Below are 11,695 nucleotides of genomic sequence, written 5' to 3' on the forward strand. Positions count from 1 at the left end.
CCTTGGCGTGGGCTGGCCCCCGTTCGTTGAGCAGCTTGTACTGCGGCTGGATCCGGTTGAAACGGGCTAACTCATTCACCAAACACATTGGAGTTTTCTCTTTAGGGTTTGCCATGTTCTCCTGGGGCGGGCCTGGAAGAAGGACAGCCACGTGCATAAATAGATTAGAGGTGTTCCCGTGCCATTTCTCCCTTCCCGATACCGATGCCTGAACTCGAGTATCGGCCGATGCTGAGAACATACTGATACAGCACCTAGCGTTGCAGCTACTAGCAGCACTTGTCCTTACAGTGCATTCAGACACCAGTCATTGAGGTCGCAGGTCGCTCAGGGATGCCTCCAGCCAGGCTGTGCACTGTGGACGCGGGGACTCGAACTCAAGGCTTTCCTGGCTAGGGGAGGAACTCTCTCTCGTCCCTCACTGTACCATCCTGCTCTGAAGAATCTTTTTTTTCTCATAACACGTTTGACAAGTTTGCAGTACACTGCTGTGGATAGAATAATTGTGGTTATCTTCGTATCGTGAATAAATAACTGGGTGTCAGATAACCTTTTCATGATTAACAATTATGCACGTGCTTGTCTTGTCCAAACGATGAGGTAGCCTGTTTGTTATTCTCTCTCTTCTCCATAAATACTGCACATACTATCTAACTGCACCACAACACAAGTTTAGCTTTAGCTCTCCAATGCAGGCTCTAGGGGGTACCTGGTGATGAGGCTCAGGCTCTAGGGGGTACCTGGTGATGAGGCTCAGGCTCTAGGGGGTACCTGGTGATGAGGCTCAGGGTCTAGGGGGTACCTGGTGATGAGGCAGGGTCAGGCTCAGGGTCTAGGGGGGTACCTGGTGATGAGGCTCAGGGTCTAGGGGGTACCTGGTGATGAGGCAGGGTCAGGCTCAGGGTCTAGGGGGGTACCTGGTGATGAGTCAGGGTCTAGGGGGGTACCTGGTGATGAGGCTCAGGGTCTAGGGGGTACCTGGTGATGCTCAGAGTCTAGGGGGTACCTGGTGGTGAGTCAGGGTCTAGGGGGGTACCTGGTGATGAGGCTCAGAGTCTCGGGGGGTACCTGGTGATGCTCAGAGTCTAGGGGGTACCTGGTGGTGAGTCAGGGTCTCGGGGGGTACCTGGTGATGAGGCTCAGGGTCTAGGGGTACCTGGTGATGCTCAGAGTCTAGGGGGTACCTGGTGGTGAGTCAGGGTCTCGGGGGGTACCTGGTGATGCTCAGAGTCTAGGGGGGTACCTGGTGATGAGGCTCAGGGTCTAGGGGGGTACCTGGTGGTGAGTCAGGGTCTCGGGGGGTACCTGGTGGTGAGTCAGGGTCTCGGGGGGTACCTGGTGATGAGGCAGGCACAGGGTCGTCCCCGTATCCGACTGAGGGAGGGGGGCAGCCGGCTGCGGGGGCCGGGCCTGTGCCGTTGACGGAGGGCTGCTGCAGACCCAGGGATCCGGGGCTGGCCATAGCCGCGGGGGGCGCTCCGGCGGGGGAGGGGCCAGGACCAGCCAGGGGTACTGAGGTCTGCACTTTCACTTGAGCCATGCTCTATTCCTGGAACGGGACGGATCAACGCAGGAGGAGTTAGACATCGAGGAGTGACAGACGTCAGGGTGCGTTGGTGGGACACGCTGAGGAACGGGAGGGATGGGGGGGAGTTAAATGGAAGGGAACTAAATCAACAGCAGCCTGGGCATCACTATGATACTACGACTCCCTGGATACCTGTGTGGCCATCATGATTTAAATTATACTTTAATACAATTATTGTTTACTGGGCAGAGACAGCAGGAGAGAAATAGAGAGACTCTCCACAATGAGTGCATGAAACAAAGAAATAGTGGATCATAATTTAAACATAGTATTTGAGTCTGAGTGTGTCGATCAATGTAGAGAAAGTGTTAACATACATGACATTAGGTTTACAAATATATTAAGACAGATGTCTCATGTGACAGCTCAACAGGACTTTTAGAATGACTGCGTTTGACCTGCACTTACTGCATTATAGCACATCCACTACTACGGGTTTTTTTGTAAGCTATGGATATAAAAGATGAAAGTTTTGAATTGCTTCATTTAGTTTCATAGAAACACTACCACTGTGTGTGTACCTCCAGGCCCATTCAACATTATCCAGAAGATAAAAATGTATTTATTTCTTAAGAACAGACACATAACCAGGTTATGCATTCAAATGTCAGCAATAACCCATACATCGTAGATGACAGATACACACTGCTTATGCAACCATTATAACGTTAACACACTTTTTATTTGTCTTCTGTTAGGGGTCGCAGCCCCAACAGATTCCCACTCGCTCCTGAACTGAGACATTTAAAACGGCATTGGCATGTCCACACGAATGACATCAAGTGATTTGGGCCATAGGGGTTCAGACGCCCAATGTAAGCAGCCTGTCATTCCAGCTGTCAGTGTCCTGCGGCTGCACAGTGCTGTGCATCCTCACGTCAAGCCAACCACAGATGCATTGCAGGATCCCAAGGGCCAACTCACTGTCAACCCAAATGTTAGCAACATCACTTCCAGCCGGTGTTCAAACTGGAAGCCCGCACTGACACTGACATTTCAGTCAGACAAGGGGTAATCACGTGATATAACGTTAGGTTTTAAGTGGTGTGTTTTTTTATTGAGCAGTCTCCCCCCTCCAGAGACAACATTTACATCCAGGTTGCTAACGAGTGTCCAGATTAGCAGGCAGCTAACTGAGGTTAGCAAATTAGCCTCCGTTATCTCGTGCATGTCAGCTTCGAAAAACCCAACAAAGAATGGTGGAACGTGCATTTTTTATAGAAGCGTGTTATGACACTCCTGGCTAAAACCTCACAGTAGCTGATGCATTTATTGTCAAGATGTTTGACTCTGTCAAACTCAACGTAATGGCTGATCTGCCGTGTACCCCTGTGGCTAGCATCTCCCGATCACCCCATCACTACCAAAGTCTGAGGGGTTTTCATTGCAATGCAGACACATATCTGGACAGACGACCCTTTGCGGTATAATCAATTGACTATCCGACACATGCGGATAAACACTTGAAGGTATATTGTTACCTTTATCCAGGGCCGGACCCCAGTTACACCTCCAACATTGGCAAACACTAAAGAGAACTGGATGGATCGGGGAGCGTACCATATTACATGATTTTTAGGGGTGTGTAAACGGTTCCGCTAGTGTTAAAATAGATGAAGATCACGTTTCATCGACACATTCTGGTTTAGATTTATGTTTCATTTAAATAAAATAGCACAATGTGAACCGGCGTTATATTTGACTTTAAAGCGAATGTTCAAACCCGCCATGAAGCTAGGAATGGTTTGGTCTCGTCTTGCTCCCACACCACCACACTGTTTGAAGGTTGGGAATGAAAATTTCCTACATTTTCATTTGTACAGTTTCGTTTATCCATTTATGTTCAAATGTTGATCAATTGTTGGAATTCAGTGATTGTTAAAGTAAAAAACCAATGCAAGGAGATGAAAAGTTTACATTTCTTGGCAATTGTTCAGCTTTTTTTTTTAAAGATTTATTATTATAATTATTATAAATAACGGATGGTAAACATAAAATAACTACAGAATAAGTTACATGAAAATATTTTTGAAACCTCCGTTTTATTCATTCGATGCAATTCATTCACCCTGGAAAAGTATTCAATGATTGCACTTCTATGTTACGATTACAACCCTGTACGTTGGCAACAGGCAGGGGTGTTTCTAGGTTTCATAAACATCCGGGGCTTAGCCCAGACGGAAAATGAAAATGCCAAAATTATCTGTACAATTATATGCAAGTATATGCAATTTCTTTCACAATGCTTCACCTAAATAAACAAAATACGCAGTTTATTATAGCTTAAAATAGCTACCCGACCGCTTTGCTGATTATCCCCAAACATCTAAAGTTCAATTCAAGTTATTTCAGAGTAAAATTAATACAAGAGATAGACCATACACGCACGGATCTGAATGGGGATAGGATAGGTTTGTCACTTGGTGTTAAAAAGGTTATGTTTTTAAACAGTTTATTCTCCTGCCAGAAGGACTATCTAGACTAGGCTACTTATAATTATAAATATTTGTAGTTTTATTTTAACCCAAAAATTATATTCGGGGCTAATTAAACACAGGGTCTGTGATTAGGATGTCTGGGTTTAGGTTCTGCGTTCAGGGACTAATCAGCCAGGTAAAAACGCGTCCTGTCGTCCTCCGAGCTTAAAATGTAAATACACAGACATTCCTGTATAATTAAGGTGTATGACAGCTCCCTCTGCTGGACAACAGTCTCACGCCAAACTACATTTTCCGTTTGAACCAACGTAGCTGTAGTACATTGATGCGAGAAGGGTTGGTGGATTGAACGTGTTGTAGCATCAGAGAATGGCCTGCGGGGCAGTATGTACATTGTTAAATACATTAATAGGCTTGATTTAGTAGTAATATGGAGGTTTCATATTTTTACAAAATGGATTATGTGAACATTGCTGAATAACAATCATGTATATTAAATGTATTGCAGGAGTTTAGGTTTACATTAACCAAGTTAAAGGACAATTAAATGAACCGCACCAAACATGTAGAAGTCAATGTGGAATTTTAATATATAAACAAAAGCACTTGACAGAAGTTTAATACAATTTTGTAAAGGGAAGCAGAGGAAAACATTTTCCCAAATGAATCTTTTCAAAATGTCACCACCATTCCGAAAGCAAGTGAAGAGGTTTGGGTAAAAGCAGTCCTCCCTGACCAGCTCTGTCCCTGACTCTAAACCCTGACTCTCAACCCTAACGCTGAACCCTCTGAGGGCAGGAAGACGCGCCTTCCGTGTAAAGGTTCGAACCACAGAGAAGGAAAAAGAGGAAGCAGTAGAGAGTAGTGAAGTAGTGAGGTTAGTGACAGACGTGTGGAAGCACACAGTTACATGTGGGGTCAAGAAGATCACTCCCACTGGAGGTCATTGATACATCAGCCTCAGACTGCTGAGCTCAGCAGGTCTTCTGGAGGACGAGGCTTAGATGAACCGAGGAGACGGGACCAGCAGGATGTCAGGTTCAGTTGGGGTTCAGCTCAGGTGTGTCTGCCCCCGACAAACAGGATCAGGTGAGGTTCAGCTCAGATGTGTCTGCCCGGACCAAACAAGGACATGGATTAGGTTCAATATTCAAAAGATGCAACATTATCTGAACCAAAGATAAGTCATTAAGGAGCAGGCAGGCTTTAGGCCTGCCTGCTCAAGGACGCATCACTGTATTCTGAGGACTTGAACCCGGCACCATTGGTTTGAGAGTTGAACCCCCAACCTAGTCCACCATGTCCAGATAATGCAAACTTACGAGGAATCCTTGATGGTAGAGTCCTGGTTGTCCTCAGGATTTGCCTTCCAGATGTACGGCTTCTCCATCAGTCCTCCAGATTCCTGGTCTGGTTACAAACGTAATTTGTCTCTGATGTAAGGTAACAAACACAGTAGTAGTTTGTCCCTAATGTAAGGTAACAAACAGTAGTGGTTTGTCTCTAATGCAAGGTAACAAACAGAGGAGTAGTTGGGCTCTAATGCAAGGTAACAAACAGTAGTAGTTTGTCTCTAATGTAAGTTCACAAACACAGGAGTAGTTGGGCTCTAATGGCGCGTAACAAAGTAGTAGCTGTAGTTTGTCTGGTAAACAAGCACAGTAGTATGCCGTAACTTGTACTGGACAAACTAATCCTGCGTTACAACAAGTCCACTCTGTTTATTTTATGCAAACTTACGAGGATCCTGGTTGGTGGAGTGATGTCGTCCTACAGAGTCTTGGCTCCTCCATCAGCCCTCCTCAGCCAGAGTCCTGGTCTGGAACAAACAGCGCAAGTCCGGCCCCAACGTCTGGAAACAAATATGTAGTTTGTCTTATTTTAAAGCCCTTTATTTCCACTTTGTTAGGTTAATACAAACTTCCAATCCTTGTTGGTAGAGTGATGTCATCCTCCAGATTCACGGCTCCCCTACCAGCTCGCCTCCACTCCAGAAACACGTTCTAGTAAGAAAACACAGCGGTAGTTGGTTAACGCATGTCAAAGGAACAGCTGTATTTTGCCCTTTAAGTCAACCATGTAAGTAAATATAAACTTACGAGGAATCCTTGTTGGTCGATTCCTAGTCGTCCTCCAGCAGCTCTCCTCAGACAGAGTCCTGGTCTGGAACAAACAGCGGAAGTCTTGCTTCAACATGTGGTAAAACAGATGTAGTCGTCTGGTATATATGGTACAAACGCCGGTAGTTTGTGGTAGCAGTATTCTACGAGAAGTGGCAGTGAGTGTGATGATCACTTCAGAGTAAGGCTCCATCTACCCCACGACAGACGTCCTCCACCAGGCAGGGCCTCCATCAGCTCCTCCACCAGGCAGGGCCTCCATCAGCTCCTCCACCAGGCAGGGACTCCAACAGCTCCTCCACCAGGCAGGGCCTTCAGCAGGGCTCCTTCAGCACGGCTCCTCCATCAGCACGGCTCCTCCAGACATGGATTCCTGGTCTGGTTACAAACAGTTGGTCTCAGCAGTAAATCACCTGGGGACGCAACACACCCCACCTCCTGCATCTGAGGTTCACTTGTAAAATGGAAGACAAATTTAAACATATTTAAACACTTAAATTAGACAACGTCTGCAGATTGTCGCGTTCAGTAATTCATCCACTACGGTCGTAGCAGCACTAGTAACAATAATGGCTCATATGACTCCTACATAACCCCTGTATGAATTAACTCAAATCACAGCTTGGCACAGATTTAAAGTCATTAGATGATCAAAAGCAGACCTAAACTACAGTGGATTTTAGTGTTTCAGATGAGCTTGGTGATGGTTACCCTCTGGTCCGGTGCTGCAGGCCCCTGGTCTCCAGCCTCAGTCTCCGGTCCATCCTGGCACAACAAGCCTCCGGTCCCCAGCCTCTCAGCCTCGCCTTTCAGCTACAGCAGCAGGGTTATATCAGAATTTGCCCAACAATAAACTTAATTGACTCATCCGAAACCGAGTTACACAATTAATTGAACTATTTTATAACTCAAGGCCAGAAAAGACTCGAGACCAGACATGAGCATCCCGTTTTTGGGAATGAAGACAGCAGTCCACAAGTTTAAAGAAGTGGTTCAGGCCATGCATTGAAACTGACGTGAGAAGACTCTACTCACACAGAGCACTGACCTGTTCTGGAGGACTTCTGACAGGAGGTGGAGGTCTGGCTCTGGGTGAGGAGGTGGAGGTCTGGCTCCGGGTGAGGAGGTGGAGGTCTGGCTGTGGGTGAGGAGGTGGAGGTCTGGCTCTGGGTGAGGAGGCAGACACCTTGGGACAAACTACATGTTACCTTTTTAACCTTGTACAGTTCTGGATAATCTTCTACTGTAACATGTGAGAAGAACGGCCATTATTTTAGCTTTGATATTATCCAGTTGGTAACACTGCAACAAAGTCGTTGTTTAACGTCATTCCATTGGGTAGGGTTTAACTTCTGTGGCAATTAATGGCCGCAGATATTTAGAACGTACAAAAGCTGAAGTAACAAACACTAAGCAGTATCGATATTAAATCAAATTTACTCAGCCATATTCAGGTGCTGGGTTCCGTTGAAGAACTGTCAAAATGTCTTCCAGCTTGAAATGATTTACAGCCTTCACTGATGTCAAAAATGGGCCCGCAAGTAGAAGGCCGTTTCGTACGCAGCGCGAGTCCCGTCAACGTGGTTAGAAGTACGGCGCAACCATCGAAAATTATCAAGATATTGTACGACGTACGTGTCAGTATTTTACGTCTAACTGATCTGTCTTGATTGTTTGTTTTGTCTTGTTTTTGTTTTATTTATTTATTTATTATTATTTTTCCACAAAGTCTTGTTTTTAAACGATTTATGATAACTTTATGCTCTGTAAGGTGACCTTGTGTGTCTTGAAAGGCGCCCTTTAAATTAAATGTATTATTTAATATCAAACTTAAATTGTTTAAGATAAGGGGCAACAATTCCCAATGGAAACCGACTGAAAAATTGTTTCCGTTGGCAGCGGCTCGAGGTTACGCAAATACAATCCAGAACGTTCCGCCAGATTCCCTCAGGGGACTCCGCTCCAACTAACTGCCAGGTGGCTTCTAATGTTTATCAAGACTACAACGTTCTATGCTAACCATTGGGACTAAATAAAGTGACGCACTCAGAAACCTCCACGGCGGGAAGCACAAACCGTCCGACTGGAATACGAACATTCCGGCCGGAACCAACCAAAGAAACATAACCAGCGCCTCACCTTTAGCTGAACGGAGGAAGATCCTGAAGTCCAGCGATGGTCTTCATTAAAACACAGCCAACAGACTTACCTTGAGGAGATCTGTTTGTTGCTGTTGGTCATTACATGATTATGCACCCAGTGTGTACATGTTATATCACTCAAAACCGTACAAAGAACCAAACTACCATGTACGTCCCACAACAACTTTAAACCTCAAATCCTTGCCTAAGAACAATGGAATCATTCAATACAAAACCATGTCTACATTTTACAATTATCTAGATTATTCAGGGTACAAACCATACAGAGCAAATCTAAACGTTGAGCTCACACAGAGCCGACCATAGCCCAGCGTCACCTTGACCGCCTCATCACCAACAGCAAATCATGCCAGCCAGCCAACACATGTACAGGTCTAGTGAGAAGTGGGCACCTGAGCGAAAGGACTGCTCATAATAAATAGAAGCCCAATTCCTGAACTATCCAATCATCTCCATGGTTTAAAGATTTACAGACTTGACATTGTGTTCTAAATACCTTTGTCTTATCCCTCGTTACTTATAAAACTCTACATCTCCATCCCTAGAATGTTGCATCCTACTCATGGGGGTGTGGTCTGAGTGAGCAGAGATGCATGCTGGGATACAGTGCCGTCTCAAGTCTTCAGTTCTATAGACACGCCCCTCAGGAGAAACCAAGTGTTTGAGAATCTGTCGTGACAGTAGTTACATGAGCTGGAATATCCTTCAAGATGGCGCCAGGATTCTCAGAGGAGAAAGGCCAAGAGGAAGATGTGAGGGTTCTTCCTCCCAGCCAATGGAACACAACAACGGTCCTCATCAGAGTACCATGGAACACTTTGAAAGATCCTCCTCTTTACACCTTGAAACCCCAGTGAAGGTTTCCATACCTCCTCAGCTGAAGAGCACCACTTCAGCTCAAAGAGCGCACTAGTTGGAGTTCCCAGATTGGTTCTGATTTAAGGGAACCAATCGTTCAGCTAGTCCTGTCCGAAACAAATACAGTTCAGCCTGAGAAGATGCGCAACTGAGAGCAAGACAAGATCCACAGGGCTCTCCATCAATCCAGCCAGGTAGAAAGAGCCGTCTCATTACAGGTCTGAAGGTTATCTTGAACATCCATTTAGGTCCCTTTCCAACGTCAGACTCTCCTTTGGGAATTCCTTTAGGTGTCCATCCTCCATTGATCCTGATCGGTGTAGTCCTAGTTTGAAGTCGCTGATCTGAACCCGCCGCTTGCATCCTTTTACACTTGAGTTGGATACTCTCCTTCCTGCCCAGTGTGTTGGATCTCGCTCCGGAGCATCGCTCAGGGCTCTTCATGTCTACTGGAGGCCCTTAAGTAAACGTGTGGCCGTCCATCAGGTATGATTTAGTTGACCATTCCAATATCCCAAGCCAATCACACAGACCCCCGTATGAACATTATTACTGTCAAAGCAAGCCGGACACACACACATAGAACCCAGGACACGCACGTAGAACCCCATGCCAGGTGTGACACACACACGTAGAACCCCATGCCAGGTGTGACACACACACACACACACACACACACGTAGAACCCCATGCCAGGTGTGACACACACACACACACACACACGTACCCCATGCCAGGTGTGACACACACACACACACACTCTGCCAAATAACGTTCCATCATCCAACCCCAGCTCTCCTGCCAGGGCACCCAGAACAGAACAACCAATGTCTCCAGAGAAGTTAATTATGTGCAACATTTTTCAGTGGCGTCCCACATTGGTGATGGATTATGCTTGGCGTCTCCAAAATGTGTCCCAAGGTGATTCAACGTCTCTGAAGTCATGTCTTTGTAGTCCAGTGTTTCCTGAATGAGGGGCCTTCACAGATGCAAACGGTGCAGCTTTAGTCAGCCTGAGGACAGGAAGGTCATCTGTTCAGAAGACCACCCAGTGGAGGGGGGTGGCTCTTGAGGAGCAGGATCCATATGGGGATGGCCCCAAATAAGACCTTCTTGGAAATGAAACTGTTCCTGAGGAGTCACGATGCCTGAGGGGACTGTTGAATGTGTTCCATGGTTCTGTGTCAGACTGAAGTTGTGTTTTAGTGGTTGAGATGAGGAGCCCCCTCATCTCCCCCTGGTGTTTCTCTTTCTGAATCCCTGTCTCCATCTTAAAGAACATTCCAGTCCATGTAACTGACGTCACGACGGTTTCTCAAACACTCGGTTTCCCCTGAGGGGGCGTGTCTACAGACCTGTAGACTTCAGATAGCTCTGTATCCCAGTATGCACCTCTGCTCACTCAGACCACAGCCTCGTCAGTAGAGCAACACTCATGTGATGAAGATGCAGAGCTCAGGAGAGTAGCTGGAAAGAAGACTGAAGATATCAGAACCCAACCATTACTCCAGCTTACAACAATAACTTGGGAGCCTGTAACCATTTTAACAAATCATTAAAACCAACATAAACCAAACACCTAAGTAACCAATGAACCAATAAAACATCCTTACAACTCAGATCAACCTTCAGGTAAAGGGTTAACTCAACAGGAAGCCAAAATACATCAATGTGCCCAAGAGTAATGAGAAATTAATGACTTACAGTTTGCAGTTCATCTTCATGGTTAAGTTGGGATACTCACAGAACTGCAGTTAAATATCCATGATAGACCTTTGAAGGAAGGAACAGTTTACACATGGTCCCCAAACTTGGGCACTATCCCACAGTTCAACAACTACCATCTCCATTAAATCAGATAAATGAATGACAATACAAATTCAGGGCTTTTGGGATCATCAAACTTTTAAATAATGATTAAAGATAATTAATTAATCCAGCTTTTTAATATAAATTATACTAAATATTGGACTGTCATTAGTCAATAGTGCTTTACCTCTTACTTTGGCAAGTTTGAATGTATAGTCTCTAAAATGGTACTTGCAGGTAGAATCATTATTTACATTTCAAATGAGAGTTAAACCACCACAATCCCCGATTTCCTTCACACATTATCAGTGAATTATATTCAACATACAAGTCACGTCAGTTGTGCTTTGCTACACAATTCTACTCACATCAGGTTCAGATGAGATGCTCCTCTTTACTTCAAAAAGTCTTTAACCTGTGAAACAGGAAGATATGTCAAATAAGACACAACAGCCCTGCGTTTGGGAAACACGACACTTCCAAACAGTGGAGGACTCCAACGTACGGTCCGGCTCCCTCTTAAATGAAACGCACCAGATGCAACCAATTAACTGATTAAGAAAACCACTTGGCAGGCGAGCTGCGGCAGGGGAGCAAATTGCGTCCCTGTGTGTGTAGTGAGCGGATGTGGACAGCAGAGGGCGATGTTACCATACGAGAACATCTGCTCTCTGAGCGCTCTGCGAGATACCGTCTCCATTGCAACCGTAACTTGGCAGC

The 11,695-nt window shown here is 45.6% G+C and overlaps 1 protein-coding gene and 1 long non-coding RNA gene across 6 annotated transcripts in view; both read right to left on the reverse strand.

Moving 5' to 3' along the window:
• The window catches only part of LOC130377038 (potassium voltage-gated channel subfamily B member 2-like), a 21,415-nt gene extending 18,288 nt beyond the window's left edge, over window positions 1–3,127 (reverse strand). The window contains exons 1-3 of the mRNA XM_056583975.1: window positions 3,070–3,127; window positions 1,336–1,549; window positions 2–132 (exon numbers count right to left, since the gene is read on the reverse strand). Coding sequence (XP_056439950.1) covers window positions 2–132; window positions 1,336–1,540 — 336 coding nt within the window. The 5' untranslated portion in view covers window positions 1,541–1,549; window positions 3,070–3,127. The remainder of the gene's footprint in view (window position 1; window positions 133–1,335; window positions 1,550–3,069) is intronic.
• Window positions 3,128–4,592: 1,465 nt separating this feature from the next.
• Window positions 4,593–11,475, reverse strand: LOC130377695 (uncharacterized). Of its 5 annotated transcripts, none has more exons than XR_008894285.1 (9): window positions 11,344–11,475; window positions 7,195–10,939; window positions 6,858–6,959; window positions 6,344–6,524; window positions 6,126–6,189; window positions 6,002–6,029; window positions 5,767–5,878; window positions 5,349–5,436; window positions 4,593–5,137 (listed from the first exon to the last, which is right to left on the reverse strand). It is a non-coding gene; the product is annotated as an uncharacterized LOC130377695 (long non-coding RNA). The 5 variants fall into 5 exon arrangements; XR_008894287.1 differs by having other exon boundaries at window positions 4,604–5,137; window positions 5,767–5,845; window positions 5,948–6,029; XR_008894283.1 differs by having other exon boundaries at window positions 5,767–6,029.
• Between the last annotated feature and the right edge of the window lie 220 nt (window positions 11,476–11,695).

Source organism: Gadus chalcogrammus, chromosome 23, assembly GCF_026213295.1.
Source record: "Gadus chalcogrammus isolate NIFS_2021 chromosome 23, NIFS_Gcha_1.0, whole genome shotgun sequence".
Lineage (NCBI taxonomy): Eukaryota > Metazoa > Chordata > Actinopteri > Gadiformes > Gadidae > Gadus > Gadus chalcogrammus.